The sequence below is a fragment of the Eublepharis macularius genome, chromosome 8, assembly GCF_028583425.1.
Source record: "Eublepharis macularius isolate TG4126 chromosome 8, MPM_Emac_v1.0, whole genome shotgun sequence".
NCBI lineage: Eukaryota > Metazoa > Chordata > Lepidosauria > Squamata > Eublepharidae > Eublepharis > Eublepharis macularius.
The window spans coordinates 124,588,311-124,610,298 of NC_072797.1; the positions used below are offsets into that span (position 1 = coordinate 124,588,311).

At 44.3% G+C, this 21,988-nt stretch overlaps 1 protein-coding gene across 2 annotated transcripts; it reads right to left on the reverse strand.

Annotated features, from left to right (window-relative positions):
* Positions 1 to 1,875: 1,875 nt before the first annotated feature.
* On the reverse strand, positions 1,876 to 13,811 carry BAAT (bile acid-CoA:amino acid N-acyltransferase). Of its 2 annotated transcripts, XR_008597535.1 has the most exons (5): positions 13,455 to 13,811; positions 9,377 to 9,859; positions 8,328 to 8,530; positions 2,582 to 5,435; positions 1,876 to 2,134 (listed from the first exon to the last, which is right to left on the reverse strand). XR_008597535.1 is itself a non-coding variant. In XM_054987015.1 (4 exons), the coding sequence occupies exons 2-4, from the start codon at positions 9,837 to 9,839 to the stop codon at positions 4,839 to 4,841; spliced, it is 1,263 nt and encodes a 420-aa protein (XP_054842990.1). In that variant the 5' UTR covers positions 9,840 to 9,859; positions 13,455 to 13,811; the 3' UTR covers positions 1,876 to 4,838. The 2 variants fall into 2 exon arrangements, 1 of the variants encoding a protein (XP_054842990.1); XM_054987015.1 differs by having other exon boundaries at positions 1,876 to 5,435.
* Positions 13,812 to 21,988: the final 8,177 nt, after the last annotated feature.

Here is a 21,988-nt window from a genome sequence, read left to right on the forward strand (position 1 = left end):
AGTCAAAAACAGTGGCACGATATGGTGGGTGAGGCAGCCGTGCTTGGTAGTGCAAAGGAATGGCCATGTGTTATTGATGCTACATTTAAGGGCTTGACGTCATATCTACAAGGAAAAAGAACTGTTAATCGTGGGGGTTTTTCCTCCCGATGCCATGTTTCGTTGTCTATTGCAACTAATGTATTCCACCTCTTCCATCCCAACAACTAAGATTCGCTGACAGAAATAACAACAAAGGAGAATCCCAGCCAATTCCTCACCCTTCCCCTTTCCAGCCTGTGTGTGTGTGAGGAGAGCGCTTTCAGTAAACAAGCAGGGCTGAGCTGCTTTTTGTGTGGTGAGTGTAACATGTAGCTCAGCTCTTAAACCCCGATGAGATTTGGGCATGTTTTCCCCCATAGAAGTGCCTGACTTAGCCATTCCAAGAACAGGCCAGGTCTACCTTTTGTGAGTCATATTGTAATGCCTTTGTATCCCAACCTGGTTTTCCACTTGACACAGTATTATTGTTAACCTGCCGAAAGAAAACAAGAGACCTGTTTGGTGGTCAATCTTTTTTGTCTTGCTGCATCTCATTTTTTTAGCATGGTGATAATAACCAATAGCATCTTTCCTTTGAGAAATGAAGCCTCTCTTTGTACATTTGCTGGAATGTCTACTTCGTTGGGGTTTTTTTGTATACTTCCTTTTCCAAAAGAGATGAAAGGAAAAAAACGTACCGCAAAATTCTTTGCACCAGGGCTTTGTCATTTGTTCTTGGGTGGGAAATAGCTGGTGGCTGCCTTGTGTCTCAGCCACATCACTCAGTTTAGTGAACTCCATTTTGATACCCATGGGTGCCACTTCCTTGTTCCCAAAGCATCTCTTCTGCAAAGCAAACGGCCAGTTCTGACCTTCCTCTACCTCAGTGGAGCAGGAAGTGCTTCAAAACACCCCAGCAGGGGTCATTTCGTAGAAAAAGAGCTGGAGGAACTCATTAGCATCACTCATTAGCATATGCCACACCCCTTGCCATCACTGGAAGTGTGTCATTGCCATAACTGATTTGCATATGCCACACCCCTGATATCACCTATCCTGGCTGTTTTGGACCCAATCCTGGCTATTCAGGGCTGAAATTGGGCCCAAAATGGCAAAAAGGGGCTGAAAATGGCCAAAAAGGGGCCCAAAATGGTCAGGATTGGGCCGCTGATGAGCACGAGAGTGATCCACCACATGTCAGAGGGCTGAAATGGGTCCAAAATGGCCGAGAGTCAGGTGGGCGGGGCCACCTGATATGTGACCTCTTTGGGGAACTACCGGAACTGCGTTCCTGCGCATTCCCCCTCGAAATGAGCCCTGCACCCCAGGAAACATCACCTTTGTGTCTACAGGGAATACCCATTTGGAAATATCTGCTTCTATCATAGGAGGATGCCCAGAACTTCCAAGCATTTTGGGATTGGCCTCGGCCTCCATAGCAGCCCGTTTGCGATGAGCTGTGCCTCCCATTTTGGTACTCACTATCTGTTCTTTTTTTTAAAAAAATGCTCACAGGGTTGGAAACCCTTGCTTTAGCTTATCCAGGCACAGAAAACAGCAAGTATCTAATTGTAGCATACTTTAGCTTTGAGGCCTCGTCACAGTTCCTTGTATATGAAACAAAAGCCCTGAGCTTCCTTACGAAGATACCATGTGGAGGGCAATAGGCCTACACATCATTGTGAGTGTTCATTGACTCATTCCTTTGGTGAGCCGGAACAGCTCTGTGAATATATAACTTTCTGGTTTCAAAAAAAATGGGAATGCCAATATTATATATTTTCTGCTCAAAAACACGAAGCTGTCAGGTCTTGCCAGATAAGTCCCCCAAGCGCTTCACTTCAGACACTCGTGTAAGAGTTAAAGTTGCTTTATTAGAGATATATCAGTATCAAGGTACTCAGACAGGGTCATTGGCAGAAGTGACGAAAGGTGGATGAGCAGCGTTCATTATACGGGAACGTTCCCGCCCCTGGAAATGGGAGACCATTAGGGTTTTGGCACGAAGGGTCCAGGCTTGGTGGGGAGAAGGGAAGAGGAAGGGGAGAATTCATCACAGTTCTCAGGGAAGACTGGCTCCAGCCAGCTCTCCCAGGCCACGGTCTCAAGATGGCTGGGGAAACGAAAGCAAAACGCCTGCAAGGTAAGCAACTAATAGCCAAGTCGCAATTAGGATCCCTCTACACATTTTCAGAGCATCAGGACATTATGCATAGACCCAACCATGGCAGGTAAACAGGGGTGTATCTGACAGATCATTACTCCATCTTGTCCGGTATTGTTAACCCTGAATAGCAGCAATTCTGCAAAGCACAGAGCTACAGACCCTTCCCTATTGGCCACTACTCCCCTCCAGAGCAAGAAGGCAATGTGGATGTTGCACACAAAGATTCTTCGAGTGACCCCTGCAATGAGGTGACTGGCAGGGCTGTACTAGTGCACAGAAACGGTATAACAGTTGAGTAAAGAAACCCCAGTATGAAATACACATTAGCTGCCAGACAGCTGTGTGAGCTTCACCCCAGTCTTCTGAACACCATCTGGCTACTGCCACACGTACCATTTTAAGCTATGTTTTCATTTTATCTCTTATTGCAGTGAGCTGTTCCTGTACCATACCGTTCACCGGAATGCATGCAGATTTAAAAAAAAATAATAACGAAAATCAGAAACATTGTATTTTATTTATTACGTTTTTATTCTACTCTTCCTCAAAGAGCTGAGAGTGGCATCAGTTCAGTCATTCTGATTTATTCCTGCCACAAGCCTGGAAGGCAGTTTGACAATCTCGTTTATATTTTTATGGGAATGTTCATAGCTTTCCAGAAATGGAACCATCCTCACTCATTCGTGTATGCCCTACAACTGGGGAGATACAGATCTCTTCGGGGACATTCCCAACATTCATCTGGGACTCTCAGTTTTCATATGTGGCTTCACTTTTTCCCAGTACCATAGTACTGGGGAAAAGTCATTTATATCAGCCCTTTTTCTCTTCTGCAACTGGTACTACTTACCCCCAAGAGTGGTGGAAACAAAGGACGGAGATTTGAATCATATACAAGAAAGTCGTTTTCTTTAAATTCCACCTATTTCCTTCATATGGTGGATTCTCCCGTTCTCATTTTTAAAAAGCAGATCCAGTTCCACTGTGTAAAATCAATTCTGTTCATTCGGTGGAGACTTGGCCGTAATCCTAACATGTGCAATGAACACGCACATCGTGTGAAACACAAGGTTATGGGTGCAAATTCTCCGCCTTGCAAAGTGAATGGAAATACATACCACATTCACATCAACGGTTGCCAGTGAGAACTGTATTGGAGTCCTCATATCAAAATGCCTGTTGCACATCACATCAGGTTCTAGCATACAAAGAACCCCAAAAAGGGAATTCAAACATACAACCTGCTTCTCTGCATGTATCTTCCTTGCTGGATTGCAGCACGTTTAAGGACACACAGGATTGACACTGGCACACACAAAGCCTTGGTCTGCAGGCTATTACGTACATTTGTATCCCACCTTTTTTCTCCAAGGAGCTTCGGATGGTATACATGAGGCTGTTTCTGCTCTATCTACACTGCAAGCCTGAGAGATAATTCACTGAAGATCACCAACTGAGCTTCAAGGCGAACAAGGATTTTAATTAGATGGTTTCAAGTCCAAGTCTGGTGCTTTGGAATTTAACAATTCCAGAAGCATTCAGAACAGCCTAATTAGATTCTGCTTCTCATTTCCTGGTTAGTATCTACTTCCAACAGCATTCCCACTAAACTAAAATTTGCTTGGGTTCAGCGTGATGGGGTGGTTCGGTGTACAGCATTCCCTACAGAACTGATTTCAGGAGCCCTGTCCGTAATAAACATGACTTGAGGGTGCTAGTGAGAACTGTATTGGGTTCCTCATATCAAAATGCCTATTGCGGTGTGTATCACGTCAGGATCCAGCAAGAACCCCAAAAAGAGAATTCAAACATACAAGGTCCTTCTCTGCATGTATCATCCTTCCTGGATTGCAGCACTTACTTTTAAGGACACACATGGTTGACCCTGGCACACACCAAGCCTTAGTAGGAGGATGTGTGGCTTGCAGCCCCCAAATCTTTTGTGACTGCTCCTAGCACCCTATGCCAAAGAACCACTGCATGCCCCCATAGCAGTCATTCTCTGGTGGTGCCACCCACTATCCCTCCTCAAAATTCTCACAACGTGTCCACAGCCTCACCAAGATTGGGGACCGCTGCTTTACCCTTTCCCCACTTACTGATTTGCCCTTCTGAACGACACTACCAGAAGTGGCTTTCAAATGTTTAAAAAGATTACCACAGTGGTGGTGCTATGTAGTACATCTGATAGCAAGGGCCGTTTCCTCGCCCCCCCCCAAAAAATGGCGCAAAACTTACGGAATGGCATGCCTTCATAGCACAATTTCCCATCATGAATTTGCTTTGTGATGTGTTTTCTGATGTCATCGCACCACGAAGCAAAGTCATATTGGGAAATCGCGCCACGAAGGCGCATCATTCCGTAAGTTTTGCGCCATTTTTCAGGAGGGGGAGAAGACGTGTGGAAACGGCCCATGTTCAGTTTGCCCTCCCCCCCAAAAAAACAGGGCATGCATGCTATCCCCTCTCCTCCCTCACACCTTAAGTGCAGAGGTACACACGGAAATCCCACTGGATGCTTGTCATTCATTCTGTTGTGACGTTCAACCATGGCTGTGCTTCGGATGCTCGTGCTTAACATACATTTTTTTAAAGTGTTGATTCAGTGTTGTGTTAGTGACGGGTCTGCTCAGATCACAAGGGGCAGATTTCAAAGCCTGCTGGACTGAGCCAGAACGAGATGCAGGTAGAGAAATTTCTGGATCTCTCTCCAAGAATGGATTTGTGCTGCGGCATGGGCTTGGGCCTCCCCTCCCCACAAAACAGGATGGGAGAGGATAGGTAACCAGGACTGGTAACAGCAGGGGGAGCTCGGAGGTTCTATCAGGTGCCCAGCACCTGGATAGGAGAGAAGGGTGCAGTGGGTCTTCCCGAGTTTCGTCATCCTCTCCAGGATTTCCGTGGCATAAGCCTTACTGTTATAGTTCTTGTCACTTTCTCCCACAATAAAGAGGATCTTTCCTTGGGCTTTTTCCACAGGTAAGATACTGCCCTGATGAAGCTTTGCTTGCGGGTCGCCGAATATGTTAGACATATCAACAAGACCCTGCTCGGTTATTAGCATGCATTCGTGTTTGTACGGGATTGGCTGGATGCACAGGTCTCGGTAATAGAGGGGATATCCATTGACAGCATTGGTCCCGTTGATGCAAACCGTCGCTCCAATTTGTGGCAAGAACGTTGCCATGGCCAACGCAATCTCTGCCCCTTTGCATATCGCCACTATACCAAGTCTTGGCCCACGAACCTAAAAATAACATCAGACTCATTAGGACCAACACACAGTGCCCTTGGGTGATCAGCAGAGTGAGGAGCAAGAAATAATTAATCCTCAGTAGATAGGTTCTAAGGATGACACCCAACTTTTTCTGTTGGTGGGCGGCCAGCCAGACACGGCCCCAGACAATCTGGCCAGAGCTTTGGAGGCTGTGACGGCATGGTTGAAACAGAGCAGGCTGAAATTGAACCCAGTGAAGACGGAGGTCCTGCAGCTGGGACGGGGGCTGCCAGATGTTGGGATCCAGCTCCCTGCCCTGGATGGGACACCACTGGCAACTTTGCCAGTGGTAAAGAGTCTGCGTGTGCTCCTGGATGCCTCCCTATCGATGGAGGCCCAGGTCACGGCGGTTGCCAAGTCTGCATTTTTCCATCTTCGTCAGATCAGGCAACTTGCCCCCTACCTGACGCCCCAGGACCTGACTACAGTGATCCATGCAACGGTCACCTCCAGGCTAGATTACTGTAACTATGCTGGGCTACCCCTGGGCCTGATCCGGAAACTACAACTGGTCCAGAATGCGGCGGCACGGATCCTGACTGGTATACCTTACCAGTCACACATCACACCTGTCCTGCGCCAGCTGCACTGGCTTCCGGTTGAATTCCGAAATCAGGTTCAAAGTGTTGGTTCTTACCTTTAAAGCCGTGAGCGGGTTGGGACCGGCATATCTTCGGGACCGCCTCTCCCTGTACGTTCCCTGGAGATCGCTTCGATCAGCGAATAAATATTTACTTGTGGTCCCCGGCCCTAAGGAAGCCCGCCTTGCTTCAACCAGGGCCAGGACCTTTTCAGTCCTGGCCCCAGCCTGGTGGAACGCTGTCAATGGAAACCCAGGCCCAGCGGGACATATTATTGTTCCGCCGGGCCTGTAAGACAGAGCTGTTCCGCCAGGCATTCGGTGGTTGAAGGGGGCAGTGCCATGTCGGCCTCCCACCTTCGGGGTGGGAGAGGGTTCCCCCCACCACTGCACTTTGTTAATTTGTTTTATTGTTTGTATATTGATTTTAGTTCTTGTTTTTATTGATTTTAACTTTTCACTGCCCAGAGCCCCTGGGGATGGGTGGTATATAAATTGAAATATAAATATAAATAAAATAAATGATTGAACCAATGGCAGCCTAGACAAGCAGATCATAGTTATCTCTGTTATGCATAAATCTGCAAGCAGCTTGACTACTGTTCGGCAATTTAAATGGGATGTAGACCAGTGGTTTTCAACCTCATCAATTGATGCCTCATCAATCACTCTGCCAAAGAACCTGGGTTCCACTTTGATAGAAACAAGAAGCCCAATTATTGCGAGAAGGGTGTTTCTAGGTTTCCAGGCACTCAGAGCCAAAGTACAAGAGACAGATTACACAAGGAGGAGCACGTGAAGGAAGTCACACTGTTACCCAGGAAGCTGAGTTTTGAAAGAGATCGGAAGGCTTTGTCAATTCCCCCTCTCTACAGAGCCAGGGAGATCCCAGCTCAGAGGGTTTGTTTATTTCCTCTTTGCCTCTTAGAAGGGGAGGTGAAACTGACAGCGCCTTCGGGAGGCAAAGAGGAAATTAACAAACCACCTGATCAGAGATCTCTCTGGCTCTGTAGAGAGGGGGAATTGACAAAGCCTTCGGATCTCTTTCAAAACTCAGCTTCCCGGCTAACATTGTAACTCCCTTCACCTGCTCCTCCTCATGTAATTCATCTCTTGTAGCTTGGCTGTCTGTTACTACTTGTAGCATATCAAAAGATCAGAGGGATAATCTGTGCCAGGCACTATCAGCAGGCGATGACATATCATACTTGCAGGTGTAGATGGGGACTGAGAGAGCGCAAATTCTTAATAATTGTTATGAAAACATTGCATCCTGCCTAGACTACTTCTGTATCCCACCAGTACATGTACCATTGCTTGGGAACAAAGAGTCATCTCCTTCACCCGACCACAGTGAGATAAATTACACATCTAGTGCTGCTTCCTGCCACTTGGGGAAAGGAAGTGAACAATGGCAGGCAAGTGGAGGGAGAAGGTAACACGCATGCAAAACAATTGGACATCCTGGAATCATGGGAACTGGGGAGAGTCTGCAACTTGCAACTGACGGTTACGTAGATTGGGGGTCCCAAATTAAACCTGTGTAATATGTAAGTTGGGCTCACAGAAAGCTTGAACAGCCCAAAAGTAGTTAGGCTGAAATCCCTTATCTAGGGCTTTTTTTCTGGGAAAAGAGGTGGTGGAACTCAGTGGGTTGCCCTCAGCGAAAATGGACACATGGCTGGTGGCCCCGCCCCCTGATCTCCAGACAGAGGGGTGTTTAGATTGCCCTCTGTGCCGCCAAACAGCACGGAGGGCAATCTAAACTCCCCTCTGTCTGGAGATCAGGGGGCGGGGCCACCAGCCATGTGACCATTTTCAAGAGATTCCGGAACTCCGCTCCACCACGTTCCAGCTGAAAAAAAGCCCTGCCCTTATCCCTGAACTCCAAACTACATGATATACAGTAACAGCAAACATCACTGCTGAGATGCAAGAAAGAGATGTAAGTTGGTGGCAACCAGAAAGCAATTGCACTTCCCCAGTGAAGGGAGTTTTCATTCCCCACCACCACCACCTGCAATTTGAAATGGGTTCATTCAGGACTGGCTGCACCACCAGCTATCAGACTAGCAAATGGACTCTTCATTTTTGGCATGGGTAAATGGTTGAGTAAGCTGGTGCAAAAATAACATTACTGAACAACTGTAATATCTTCAGCAAACTCGAGCAGAGAAGAAACAGCTATAGATGAGCCACCTTATCAAAGACAGAGAATTTAACTTAATAACAACATTCCCTAACGTAATCACTGGATGTATTGCTTCGTAAGCCAAAGGTACCTTGGGATGTTTCAGGAGAAACTCAGCTGCTTCCTCGAAATATTCCAAATCTATCGGGCCCAGAACAAAGGGCAGATCTTCATAAGCGAAATAAGCTAGAGCCAAAGTCGCAAACCCACGGCTGGCAAGAAGACTGGCGCGAAATTCCGTCAGCCCACCGATGCCACCAAAAATGTCAATTACTCCTGGAAAAGGACCTTGTCCTGGGAATGCAACAGGGAAGACAAAGTGAGAGAGAGAGAGAGAGAGAGAGAGAGAAATTAGGAGCTAACATTAACGGAGTGATTCTTAGATAGATAGGCAGAATTAGAATTCTCAAAGATAGTAGGATTTCAAAAGGGCAAAATGGGCTGGACCATTTCATAACAGCGATGGGAGGGTTACATCATGAATGCTCTTCTATATACAAACTTCCAGCAGATAAAACATATGTGTGCGTGTGTGGGGGTGTAGATAGAGAGAAAGAGAGAGATCAAGATGCACATCAGAGAAAAGGGTGTGCCCTTAGTCCTTTCTGATCCAGTGCTAGTTTCCCACTTAATGGGGAATTATTCAAGCAGGGAGGCTTCAACTCATGTAAAGCCTAACCCGCAGTCTCAAGTGGTACGGTCCATATTATCAGAATACTCTATCACCACTTCTATCATTTCACAAAATACGCCAAACAGAATTGTCCTGAAGGACATTCTAGTAGGAGCAAAGCTGCGGTGTAATGGTTCAGCCCAGGAAGTGACTTTGATTCGGGATTAATTCTTTTCTATACTGATTGTCTTGTTTCTTTAAATTGAGAGGTTTGCATGCATTCTGGCCTCCCCCTGCCCGTCTTCCCCCCGTTCTACAATCACAGCCCAACTGCATTATCTTTGCCTTACTAGAAATCTTTTCAGTTACATTAAAATGCTATCATATCTGGGCAATCTGCTTATGTATGGGCTGATATGATCATCTTTTGTAATCTGTTTACTGGATGACTGAAAGTATTTAGATTTGCAGTTCTTCTGGAGTCTTCACTCTTACCACCCCGTTAAGAACAAGTGTTTACGGGTCACCTGCGGGAAGAAAGAGAGCCCCACGGACTCTGCCATGCCTGACGGGGATCCTTTGCACACCAGGAGATGAGTACCACCGGTCTACAGTTTCTTTGGCTAAGGACTGGTCCTCTGATGGGGAAACAATTTGAAATGAATCAAACACGTCCAGCTGGACCTTGTAGGGGGTGTTCATCACATCTCGTTTCATCAGCCTAGAAAACGGCTTCTCTGGCTTCAAGAACAAGAAGATACCCATCGGCTGCACACCAGAATAATCCCCTCCGGCGGCAGCATCTCTCACTAGATCCACGTCACCGTTCTTGTCTGCGAAGTAAAAAGCTCTGGCATGGAAGAGCACCCCTTTTTCATCTGTTAGGGAGGCCTGGATGGTCACTAGCTGGGAGGGCTTCAGGCCAGTGATGTGGATTTTCAATGGTTCATCAGCAAGGGAAGACTTTGGAACAGCAGTGATCGTCGCCATTACTAAACCAGGAAAGCTTCCTTAGTGGTCAGAGAAGAAAGAGAAAAGAGAAAGAAATGACCACTAAATGCCACTAAATGCACAGAAAAATGATTAAGGTGAGGTGCTATGCGCTGTCTGTAGCCATTTTGTTCTTTGAACTCTATGGTTATCTATAGATCATACAAGAGGGATTCAAAGACCAAAGCAGAGAAGCCACCGCTGGGCAAGTGACAAATTTTAGTAGTATGCATGCATAGACAACAGTGAAACTGCAGCTTGCAAAAAGGTAGCTTTTTCCTACTTATTTTAAAAGGTAGGCCCAGCCTGTCCTTCTTGGGGTCTCACTGAAACTTTTTGAGTGTGTCATTCTCTGTTTAACCTTTTGTTTAGGCCAGGTTCACAGAAAACAATTTTTAAAAGTTCAGAAAACAAAATGCCGGGGTTTAAAATTTTATTGGAATCCAAAGCATCTTGGTTTGTGGTTCACTGATCATTTGCCCCGCTAGTGGCTCTTATATTCTTCAACAGGACAGCTTCCATTCCCAGTGTACCAAGGATGCTGCGTGGCACCAGAGAGCCAACTGTGACTATTAAAGCCAACAAAACATCCTTTACAAGATACCTTAAGATCATAGCCTAAAGATTTTTTGTCTCTTCCTTTGCCTCTCCAGGCTGATGAAACATTCTAGAGAACTTAAAAAGCTTACACACTGCATAAGGTTCTTTCGGTTGATCTTAATAAAAACTATTACAGCGTGTTCATTTTCAGTACTGATGAACGTTGATAGCAGCGGCCTCATATCACCTGCGTGGCTCAACTTGTTCCAGTTAGAATTCCACCCTACACACACACACAATTCTTGAGCTATCATAATAATGGTGTAATATTAAATCCTATTCCACTGCTTGAGCTGCTCATAATAGGATTTCAGGGAGTAGCCCTAAATTCTCCCATGCCTGCCTATAATTGCTATGGCTCTCAAACCTCTGGTGGTGATTTCCGTCGAGCCTGCAAGTTGCTTAGTCCTGCTGACCAATACAAACGATAGTCAGTAAGGTTGCCAACTCCAGGTTAGGAAATTCCTGGAGATTTGGGGATGGATCTTGGGGAGGAACATCAGTGGGGTATAATGCCATGAAGTTCACTCTCCAAAGCAGCTGTTTTATCAAGGAGGACTGATTTCTGCGGTCTGGAGATCAGTTGTGATGCTGGGAGATTTCCAGGCCCCACCTGGAGGTTGGCAACTCTAGTTGCCAAGATTTATGAGAATTCTCAAGCATCTGGCATCAGTTCATGTCATTCAACAGGACTAAACAATTTGCAGCTTTCAGAAATGAGTCCTACTTTTTTTAAAAAAATCACCACCGTGCCTGTTCTTTTGCTTAAAAATTTTAATTTTAATTTTATATTTTATTATTTGTAGAAACAGAGTGCTGGTTACCTGACTATGGCTACAACATGTCATATAATATGTATGTTTTCTGCAAGTGTTCAGAGCAGTTATGTGCATACCTAACAATACCCCTGGAAGGAAGGACAGTATCAGCTGTGCTAGAGATGAGGTGTCCCTTGCCCATCTTTGTCTATTTCCAGAGAGTGCAGGGAGGAATCTATTCTGCAAAGCCCCTTTTCCCTCTACACGAATGCTCAACTCACCCAGGACCCCACATGACAGATACTGTCTAACACAGGACCCTGGGAAGAACCAGTCATGGCCCTTGCAGGGTCTTATCTGCTTTGGCCCCAGGCTGAGCGGCCAACTATTCTAAAACTAGCAGGAGAATGCAAAGAACTGGAGAGTGCGGGCAACTGTTTGGCAGACAGCGGTTTGCGGCACTCTGCTGCCCACAGTAACATAGGATGGTATGAAAGAGTGACCACTCTTCAACCCGGTATCTGGGCCCTTCCTCCTTCCACTTCTTCCCTTTATTTTAACCTGTTCAGTGACAGGCTGGTTTCCTTATGCAATGTAAACGGAGATCTGCTTCATCAAGTCATATTACCAGTTTGCCCAACTTCTCCGTTCAAATGAAGCTGCAACAAGGTAGGGGAAAGAGGCCCAGAATAAGGGGCAGAGAGTTGTCTTTTCTGTAGTGTCATTTGGGTCCACCGAAGGCGGCTGAAGAAGGGAGCTTTGATTCTCAGAAGCTTCTAGCCTTGGAAAACCTTGCTGGCCTCCAAGGTGCCACTGGACTCCTGCAGAACAGCACGGCTGCCTACGCAAAGCCCTTCTTTTCTGCAGGCAGGCATGTAGGCGACAGCCCCTAAAAGGCCTTCTCTAAAGAGGAGGAGTCGCCCCTTTCTTCTCTTTGGAGTTCTCCAGGGAGCCAACCTGGCCTCTGCTCAGATACACCTCACCTCGCGGACTGGCTTCTATCTTAAAAAATGAGTCTGGAAAGGGGCTCAGAAAGCTGCTGCAGGGGGAGGGAAAACCTCTGCCTTTCTCCCAAGCTCCCCCGCCCCGTGCAAAAAGAGTGTGGAGGGGAGTCGTTTCCCCATTTCTGCTGCTCCACATGTGCACCTAAGACAGCAACAAAAGTCTGCCAAGAAAACGTCGTGATGCGACGTCCCCGCATGGGACAGTAATGACTCGGTGCTTGCACAGGGGACTACCTTTACCTTTAAGACAGCAGAAAGGGGACACCTCACCTTCCCCGCACTGTTTTTTGCATGGGGGAAAAAAGCTTGGGAGAAAGGCAGGAATGCTCCCTTGCTCATAGCAGCTTTCTGAGCCCATTTACACTCATTTTTTTTAATAGAAGCCAATCCCCAAGCGGACGGGGAGCACAGATGGGCTCCCTGGAGAACGCATAAAAGAAGTAATGTGTTGACTCCATCTTTGGCAGCAGCCTGCCTAAAATGCCTTCTTTAAAGCCAGGCGAGAGGAGGATTCCCAGCACCAGAGCACTTATGCATATGCCTGGCAATACCCCTGGAAGGAAGGCCAGTATCATGGCAGCTGTGCAAGAGACGAGGTGTCCCTTGCTCATCTTTGTCTATTTCCAGTCTGATAAGAGAGTGCAGGGAGGAATCTAGTCTGGACAGCCCCTTTCCCCTCTGTGCAAAAGCTCTGATCTCAACTCACCCAGGACCCCACATGCTATCTAGCCCAGAAGTCTGGGAAGAACCGGTCATGGCCCTTGCAGGGTCTTATCTGCTTTGGCCGGTTCGCGGGGAGGGTGAGGAATGAATTCGATAAAACAACTAAATAAATTTTCTTGCCGATTTTCCCACCGAGGAGCACATGCCCTCCCCCCACACACTTCTCTTCCCCTTGAGCCGGCAACGACTTCCAAAGGGAGTCCTAACGGTGCCAGCTCTGGGTTGGGAAATTCCTGGATATTTTAGGAGTGAGGCCTGGGGGAGGGCCCTCAGCGGGGCCTAATGCCATAGAGCCCACCTTCCAAAAGAGCCATTTCCTCCCGGGGGACTGAGCTCTGCTGCCTGGAGATGAGTTATAATTCCGGGAGATCTCCAGCCGCCCCCCTGGAGGCTGGCAACGCGACGCCTTTCCGATCCAACCCCGGCGGCCCGCATCCCCACGATCGCCCCCCCCCCCCCGCGCCCTCTTCTTCGCACGGGAAAACTTCGCCTGATCTCCGCCCGAGGCTTTGCGCTGCAACGTCTCTCACCTCCGCTCCGCGAACCTCCCGCCGATGCGTGGCTTGGGCGCGTCCTTCGGGTCCCTGGACAGAGACTCAGGCGCAGTTGCAGCGGGCGGGCGCTGGAGGCAAGCCGGGCGCTCTCCGCCTGCCTGCCTGCCGGGACTTCCGACCTTTGCTCGCTGGGCTGCTTCCAGCCCCACCAAAAGGAGGTTACAAAAGCAACGGAGACGTGTTCATTTAGAAACCCCGGCAGGAGTTCGAGATCAAAGGTCTGTGGCCGGGCTAGTAAAGAGGCGGTGTCAGCCGAGACCTCCCAGCGCCGCCCTCCTCCCGGCCTCCTGGTTGCTCTTCTGTCCCTTGGGAAAGATGCAGGGAGAGGGTGAAAGAAACATGTTCTTTTTCTTTTAAAAGAAGCTACCAAAAATCAAAATCAAGTTACACTGCATTCTAGAAAGGTGGCGCTTGCTGGATGGAATTCAAGTGGGTTGGCCACATTGCTCAAATAGTAATGTACTCCAGTGACCGTGTAAATATTTAGTAACCCTTCATTGTCCCAGTAAGAGAGAAGTAGAATTTCTCTACAGAATAGAAGGGAGCCAGGGGGGTCAAAGAGAGGATCGAAAGCAGATGAATGTGATTCTCGAAAGCTTATGCTACAATAAAATTGGTTAGTCTTAAAGGTGCTACTGGACTCTTTTTGATTTTGCTACTACAGACTAACACAGCTAACTCCTCTGGATCAGATAGAGATTGGGAGCGTTTCTACCACCGGGTAGATCGAGATGGGTAGCCGTGTTCGTCTGTCTGTATTGGTCGAAAAGAACAAGAGTCCAGTAGCACCTCTAAGACTAACAAAGCCAGATACAGCTTCTAGCTATATCAGAAGTGAGCTGTGACTCACGAAAGCTACCCTACTAGGAATTTTGTTGGTCTTATAGGTGCTACTGGCTCTTGCTCTTTTCTTATACCTCCAGGATCACTTTGGCCAGTTCTGTGAGAATACAGCTGAAAATCTTCACCCCAAAGCACTTCACCAAGGCTTACAACCATCAATAGCTACTACAGTCACATGCTGTAGAGTCGGGGAAAGTGGATAGCTAAATTCTCTAAGAAATGCTGAGTTGGATCTTCTGTAGATGGAAGGCACTTCTGTCACCGGAATGGAACTTTGTTCTTTCCTACTCCTATTGCAACCCACCAATCTTGACAAAGTGCTAGTCTTGGAGGGCAAAGGACAGAGAGGAGCCACACGAGGGGCAAAACGGGGGTCTGCTGTGAGAGGCTGGAATTAGCCAAAAAAATGCCCCCTTTCCTTTAATGGAAAAGTTATGTACAGATCCAGCCCAAAAAAAGGAGAAAGCACCTGCACACAGCAATTCAACAGTGCGATCCTCTACAGAGTTAAACCCATTAAAATCAGGGGGCTTGCACTGGAGTAACTATGGGATTTCCTATGCAATGTTATTGCATTTGTTCCGGTGCGGTACTGCTTCAGTTTATCTCATCTTCTGCACGTTCTCTTGAGCCATTAGTTTTCGCCTTGAATTTTCTGTGAGCTTTTTTCTCCCTGGCTCCTTTGAGTCCTCTTTTACACCCTTTTTCTAGCAATCTGATTTGAGTCATGTTTGTTCATGTAAGGTTTCTTGCCTCCCACCTTCCGCCCATTTTCCAGCCCCTCACCAAAGGTTCCTAAGTAGACTTAGCAGTAATGGGCAAGAGACGTCCAGGTTCTGTAGACTGGAGCTGGCATACCACCCAGTTTGCATTAACAACTCTTTACATCCCTGACTTCTGGTCAGTTGGCACACCACAACAGGAATCAGGGAGTAGTTTCATCTTGTTCTCTCATCATTCACAGAGCACAACATTCCCATACTCTTAAGCAATATTCTTCTATGCTCAGAAGCTCATGATGTACCTTTCTTTCCGTCATGCTTCCTAGATAAGACAAGTCTGATCGCAGCATATTTTGCTTAGTTGGCTGAGAATGGAATGTGTAACTTGTAACTGCTGCTATAGCCATATTTGGGCATCCGGGAGTTCCTGAATACAAGTGAATAAAACTCTCGCCTCCATGTTGGAGGGACAGACTTTGCATCCAGACCCTGTCTCGTGTCGTTACTACAAGGTTCTTTTATGTATTAGAAAGCATTTAAACAATAAGAGAAAAAGGATCATTCTCACTATGAAGGAAAGTAAACAATGAATGCACAGGCATCAGTAGTGGGGCAGTGTGCTTTAATTCATTCATAAACAATCTGGAAATGGGAGTGAGCAGTGGAGCGACCCAGCTTGAAGGTGACACAAAATTATTGAGAATGGCAAGAACTGAAACACTGAAAAGGCCCTGAAGGTTTCTCCAAACCGGGCAACTAAGTGGCAAATGAGATACTGAATAACTGTAAAGCAATGCACGTTGAAGCCAAGTTCACTACTTTAAATGGTCACCAATGTGGGGGTGGGGGGGCGTTTACTGGTGATGGCTGACCAGGAAAGAGATCTTTCCTGGATAGCAGAAGAAAAAGGTTGTCTCAGTTTGCTGCAGTGATAAAAAGGTAAATATAGGCTGTGACTATTATGAAAAGGACTGAAAAATGGGGAAGACTCGGCAAGAGTTGTATTAGAAAAAAGACTAAGTTTAAAGAAGTTATTAAAGAAATTGGACTATTGTTTTGAATACTTGCGGTTATGGAGCTGTGAGAAAATTTTACCATCGCAAGAGCTACTGTGGGAAGTCGGGAAACAGGAAGTACGTAATAACAATAGAGTTGCTGGAGAGAAGCGGCCCCTGCCGGAGGGCAGGAAGAAGGGAATCGCCATCTTTGAAAGGGGAAGAGTCGCGGCTTCAGCGGAAGAGGAAGTAAGCCATTTTGGATTACAAAAATCATAGAAGAACCATAAAGAAAAGACGCCCGACATTTTGGATTTTCTAAAAGTTTTTTTTTGCAAGAAGACCGGGACATTTAAATTAAAAGGACATTAAATTTTACGCCACGGAGTTAAGGAAGAGAGCGGACTCGTGGGAGCGAGCCAAAGCAAGCCCCACTATGTCGAAAAAAGAGTGGCAATCGGCAATAGAAAATCTAGACAAAAAACTCTTAGAAGTGATTAAAGAACTTAAGGACATGAAACCGGAGCTGATCAAAGAGGTTAAACAGACAGTGAAAAGTGAGCTGTCAGAAGTGAAGAAAGGTATGGAAACAATGCAAAATGAATTGCAAGGAACACAGCAGAGAGTCAAAGTAGTGGAAGGCACGGTGGAGAATCTAGCTGATACGCAACAAACAGAGATGAGATTGATGAGGGGAAGAATGGCGGTTGCGGAAAGTAAACACATGGAGAAGCAGCTGAGATTTCGCGGCTTGCCGGAAGTGGAAGGAAAGACAGCGCAAGAACAGATTACTGAGGTGTTAGCTGAATACCTGGGAAAGGAGGAGGAGGAAGTTGTGGCTATCCTGGACGTGGTATATCGCGTAAATTCAAGAATTGCGACCCAGAGGAAATTACCAAGAGACGTGATTGTGCAGTTCACAACTCGAAATATGAAAGAGAAGATTGTGACTAAACAGTTTCAAGATCCATTGGAGATTGATGGCAAGACGATTATCATTATGAAGGAATTACCCAGATCGGTGTTACTAGATCAGAAAAAATACAAAGCGCTAATTCAGATTCTGAAGGACATGAAAATTAGGTATAGATGGGAATTACCAGAAGGAGTGTCCTTTGAATTTGGAGGGGCCAAAAAGCGTATCAGATCTGAACGAGAGATGGAGCGTTTTTTAAGGGATAATGAAAAGGACTTACCAGCAACAAGATTATGATTATGGAGTGTAAAGTCTTATCTTGGAATGTAAATGGACTTAATTCACCGAATAAGAGAAAAAGCATTTTCCACTGGCTATTAAAACAAAAATGTGATATTGTATGTTTGCAAGAGACCCATATTCGAAAACAGGACGTAAAATATTTAAAATCGAAAAAATTGGGTAATGATTTTGCAGCGGCCTCTAATAAGAAAAAAAGAGGAGTGGTGTTGTATATAAAAGAGGGGCTGCAGCCAAAGTTTGTAATGAAGGATGTGGAAGCCAGATTTATAGCAGTGGAATGTATATGGAATTTAAAGAGAGTGCTGGTAGTCGGAATTTATGCACCTAATGGAGCAAAAGAAAGCTTCTTTGAGGATTTGAGGAAGCAACTAGATGAACTTTCATATGACCAGATAATTCTTGCTGGAGATTTCAATAGAGTGACAAATTTGGAATTAGATAAAAAATCACCAACTGCACAAAAGAAAAGAGGACTGTTACCAAAGCTGTTTTTTGAATTGACACAACAGGAAACCTTAGAAGATGTATGGAGAAGACAAAACCCTAAAAGTAGACAATTCACGTTCTTCTCCGCAAGACATTCTACACTATCGAGAATTGACATGATCTGGGCCTCAAAAGACTTAGCGTTATGGACTAAGGAGGTGGAAATAATGCCGATGGTAGGCTCGGATCACAATCCAATTATGTGGAAATTGGGGAGAAGGAGCAAAAGGAAAGGATGGAGAATAAATGAGGACTTGTTACAAGAGGGAGAGAACATGGAGATGCTGAGAAGAGAGACAAAGTTCTTCATACAATACAACATGAATAAAGAAGTACCAACCAACAAGGTTTGGGACACCTACAAGGCGGTAATTAGGGGCATACTAATGGACTTAAATGGAAGAGCCAGAAAAAAGAAAGAGGAGAAAAGACAGGAGATTATGGAGAAAATAAAAGCCAAAGAAATACAGTTAAAGAAGAGACCAGGGAAAAAGAAAATATATCAGGACATTAAAATACTTCAAGAACAGCTGATAGCAATGAATAACAAAGAATTGGAGTGGAATCTTAAAAGATTGAACCAAAAAGCGTTTGAAGGTGCAAACAAACCTGGGAAATATTTGGCATGGCAACTGAAAAAGAGAAAGGAAAAGAAAACCATAAATAAAATTTGTGAAGATAACAAAACGTATTTGGAACAGACAGCCATTAGTAGAGCCTTCTATAAATTTTATGCTAAATTGTATAATAAGAAAGAGGTGAACAAAGAATCAATAGCGACATATTTGGAGAAAATGAAGCTCCCAGTAATTTCGGAAGCTTGGAGAGATAGATTGAATAACGAAGTAACGGATGAGGAAATAAGAAAGGCAATACAGTCAACAAATCTGGGAAAGGCGCCAGGGCCAGATGGACTTACAGCTAAATTTTATAAGGTAATGGCTAACGAACTGGCACCATTCCTAAAAGAGGTGATCAATGGAGTTTTAAAGGATCAACGGATTCCAGACACCTGGAATGAAGCTAACATATCATTGATCCCCAAAGAGGGCCAAGATCTGACTAATGTGAAAAATTACAGACCTATATCGTTACTTAATAATGACTATAAAATCTTTGCGCAGATACTGGCGGAGAGAGTGAAGGGATGGCTTTCGGAAGTTATTGAGGAGGAACAAGCAGGCTTTTTGCCAAATAGACAAATCAGAGATAACCTAAGGACAGTGATCAATGCTATTGAATATTATGATAAGCGTTGTGATAAAGAGGTTGGTTTCTTCTTTGTTGATGCTGAAAAAGCGTTTGACAACCTGAACTGGGACTTTATGTTTGCCACTATGGAAAAGCTACAAATGGGAGAAAGATTCATAAGAGCAATTAAAGAAATCTATAGAGACCAGAATGCAGCAATTGTGGTGAATGACGAGGCTACTAAGAAACTGATCATAAGTAAAGGAACAAGACAAGGTTGCCCGTTGTCTCCGCTGTTATTTATTCTGGTATTGGAGATTCTGATGATACAAATACGACAAGATGAAGAAATTCGTGGAATAAAAATAAAGGACTTTTCTTATAAGGTCAGAGCATTTGCAGACGATATAATGTTAATTGTAGAAGACCCAATGGAGAACATGCCAAAAGTGATAGAGAAGATTAAGGAGTTTGGAGACTTGGCAGGGTTTTATATTAATAAAAAGAAGTCAAAGATATTATGTAAAAATATGACTAAGCAAAAACAACAACTGTTAATGGAAATAACAGACTGTGAAATAACAAGTAAGGTGAAATATTTGGGAATTGAACTGACTGCAAAGAACATAGATCTATTCAAAAATAATTATGAAAAATTATGGACTCAGAGCAAGATCTGATTAAATGGAATAGACTGAACTTGTCATGGTTGGGAAGGATTGCAGCAGTTAAGATGAATGTGTTACCAAGAGTAATGTTTTTGCTACAGACAATACCAATTATCCGAGACTCTAAGCAGTTTGAAAAATGGCAGAGGAAAATATCAGATTTTGTTTGGGCAGGCAAGAAGCCTCGAGTGAAAATGAAAGTTTTACAAGATGCAAAAGAAAGAGGCGGAATGCAACTGCCCAATCTAAGACTTTACTACGATGCAATCTGCCTAGTGTGGTTGAAAGACTGGATGATGCTGAAGAACAAGAAATTATTGGCCCTAGAGGGATATAAAAAAATATTTGGATGGCATGCATACCTATGGTATGATAAAGTAAAAGTGAACTCTATGTTTTTGCATCATTACATACGGAGAAGCCTATATGCAACTTGGAAGAAGTACAGAGACTATTTACAAGAAGGAACCCCCCTATGGGAGGTTCCATATGAGGTAATAGATCCGAGAGCTGTCGATACTGAGCAACAGTGTTTAACGTATAAGGAGATAACCCGAATAGAATCTTCTAAACTTAAAATAAAGACACAGTACGAGTTATCACCAAATTATGATTGGTTTCAGTACAGACAGATCAGAGATCTCTACAATTCGGACTGTGCAAAGGGAGGCATAAGAATAGAGAACTCGGAATTAGAGCAGACACTTTTAAAAGAGGACAAGAAGGAAATTTCCAAGGTATACTAAGTACTGCTGAAATGGTATACTGAAGATGAAATAGTTAAAGTACAAATGGTGAAGTGGGCCATAAATTTCAACAAAGAAATAACAATGGAGGCATGGGAACACTTGTGGAAGAATACAATGAAGACTACGACGTGTACTAATATTAAAGAGAACATTTACAAAATGATTTATCGTTGGTACATGACACCAAAGAAGATTGCGCTAGGGAATCTGAACACTTCTAACAAATGCTGGAAATGTAAAAAACATGAGGGTTCCCTGTATCATATGTGGTGGACGTGTGAGGTAGCTAGGCAGTACTGGGGGGAAATAATAAGAGTAATAAGTGAGATTTTACAATTTCAAATTAATAAGAACCCAGAACTCCTGCTACTGAACTTGGGAATGGAGGACATTCCAGCTCAACACAGGACATTGCTATTTTACATGACAGCAGCGGCTAGACTTTTGTATGCGCAAAAATGGAAAGTACAAGAAGTGCCAACTATTGAGGATTGGATTTACAAATTGCTGTATATGGCGGAAATGGACAAAATGACAAGAAAATTGAGAAACCTTGACCCAGGACAGTTCAACACAGACTGGGAGAAGCTGAAACAATATTTGGTGAAGAAATGGGAGGTGGGAGGAGAACTGTGGCAGTTCGAGAACTATTGAAACATAATAAAATGCAGAGGGGGGTGACTTTACCGGGGGGTGGAGAGGCAAATGAGAATTTCTAAGCAGTTACTTTGTTAGATTATTATATATAGAATAATATATAGAATATTGATAGAAAATAACTAATTATATGGACTGACTAACTAATATTACTTTTGGTAAAAATTGTATGATGTACTAAATTGAATAAGTCTACCTGAAGATATATATGGGTCAAATTGATTGATAACTTTTGATGATAGTTATATAGATGTATAATCAAAGTAGAATAAAAATAATAATATAATTAAATATAACTAAAGCAGAATGAAGATAAGATATGCAGAAAAAGTAACATATAGAGTATAAGTTAAATTGGTTGACTTATATGAATGTATGGTTTATATGGTTTATGGTTTATAGAAATATTTGAAATTATGAAAAACGAGACAAATTGTTTGTCTAATATGGAAGAAGGGACTTAAAGATAGGGTACAGAGTATTAAAAATAGTTAAAGAATTATTGCGTAGAATAAAGGGAAAGTATATGTTTGTTAGATAGATAAATTTAAAATGAGTAAGGGAAAAGGGACAAAGGGTTGGAAAACTGTTGGAAGTCTACAAAAGGGGGGGGAAAGGGAGGGGGTTAGAAATTGGGAAATGGGGGAATTGATTGTAATGTGAAATTAAATGATTCTAATCCAATAAAAATTTTACCAAAAAAAAAAAAAAAAGGAAAAGGACTGAAAAAGAACAGCCAGTACACCACAATGTCCTTGAATGAATCTACTGAGTTCACAGTTCTGGTTGCTGTATCTTAAAAAGGATACTCTTGAACTGGCAAAGGTGCAGACGAGGGTAACCAAATGACCAAAGGGTTAGAACATCTTGCCTATGTGAAAAGGTTAGAGAGACCGGGGCATTTTATTTTAGAAGATAAACAAGGGGGAAACATGACAACAGTTTATAAAATAACACATGGAGTTGAAAAGTGGGAAGAA

Excerpts from the sequence above, each read along its gene's own strand:
- BAAT (XM_054987015.1), bottom strand. The coding sequence starts at position 9,839 with ATGGCGACGATCACTGCTGTTCCAAAGTCTTCCCTTGCTGATGAACCA. Across the intron at positions 8,531-9,376 it reads GGCTCTCTTTCTTCCCGCAG|GACAAGGTCCTTTTCCAGGA; the intron begins GTGACCCGTAAA and ends TTGCATTCCCAG. Across the intron at positions 5,436-8,327 it reads TTCTCCTGAAACATCCCAAG|GTTCGTGGGCCAAGACTTGG; the intron begins GTACCTTTGGCT and ends TGTTATTTTTAG.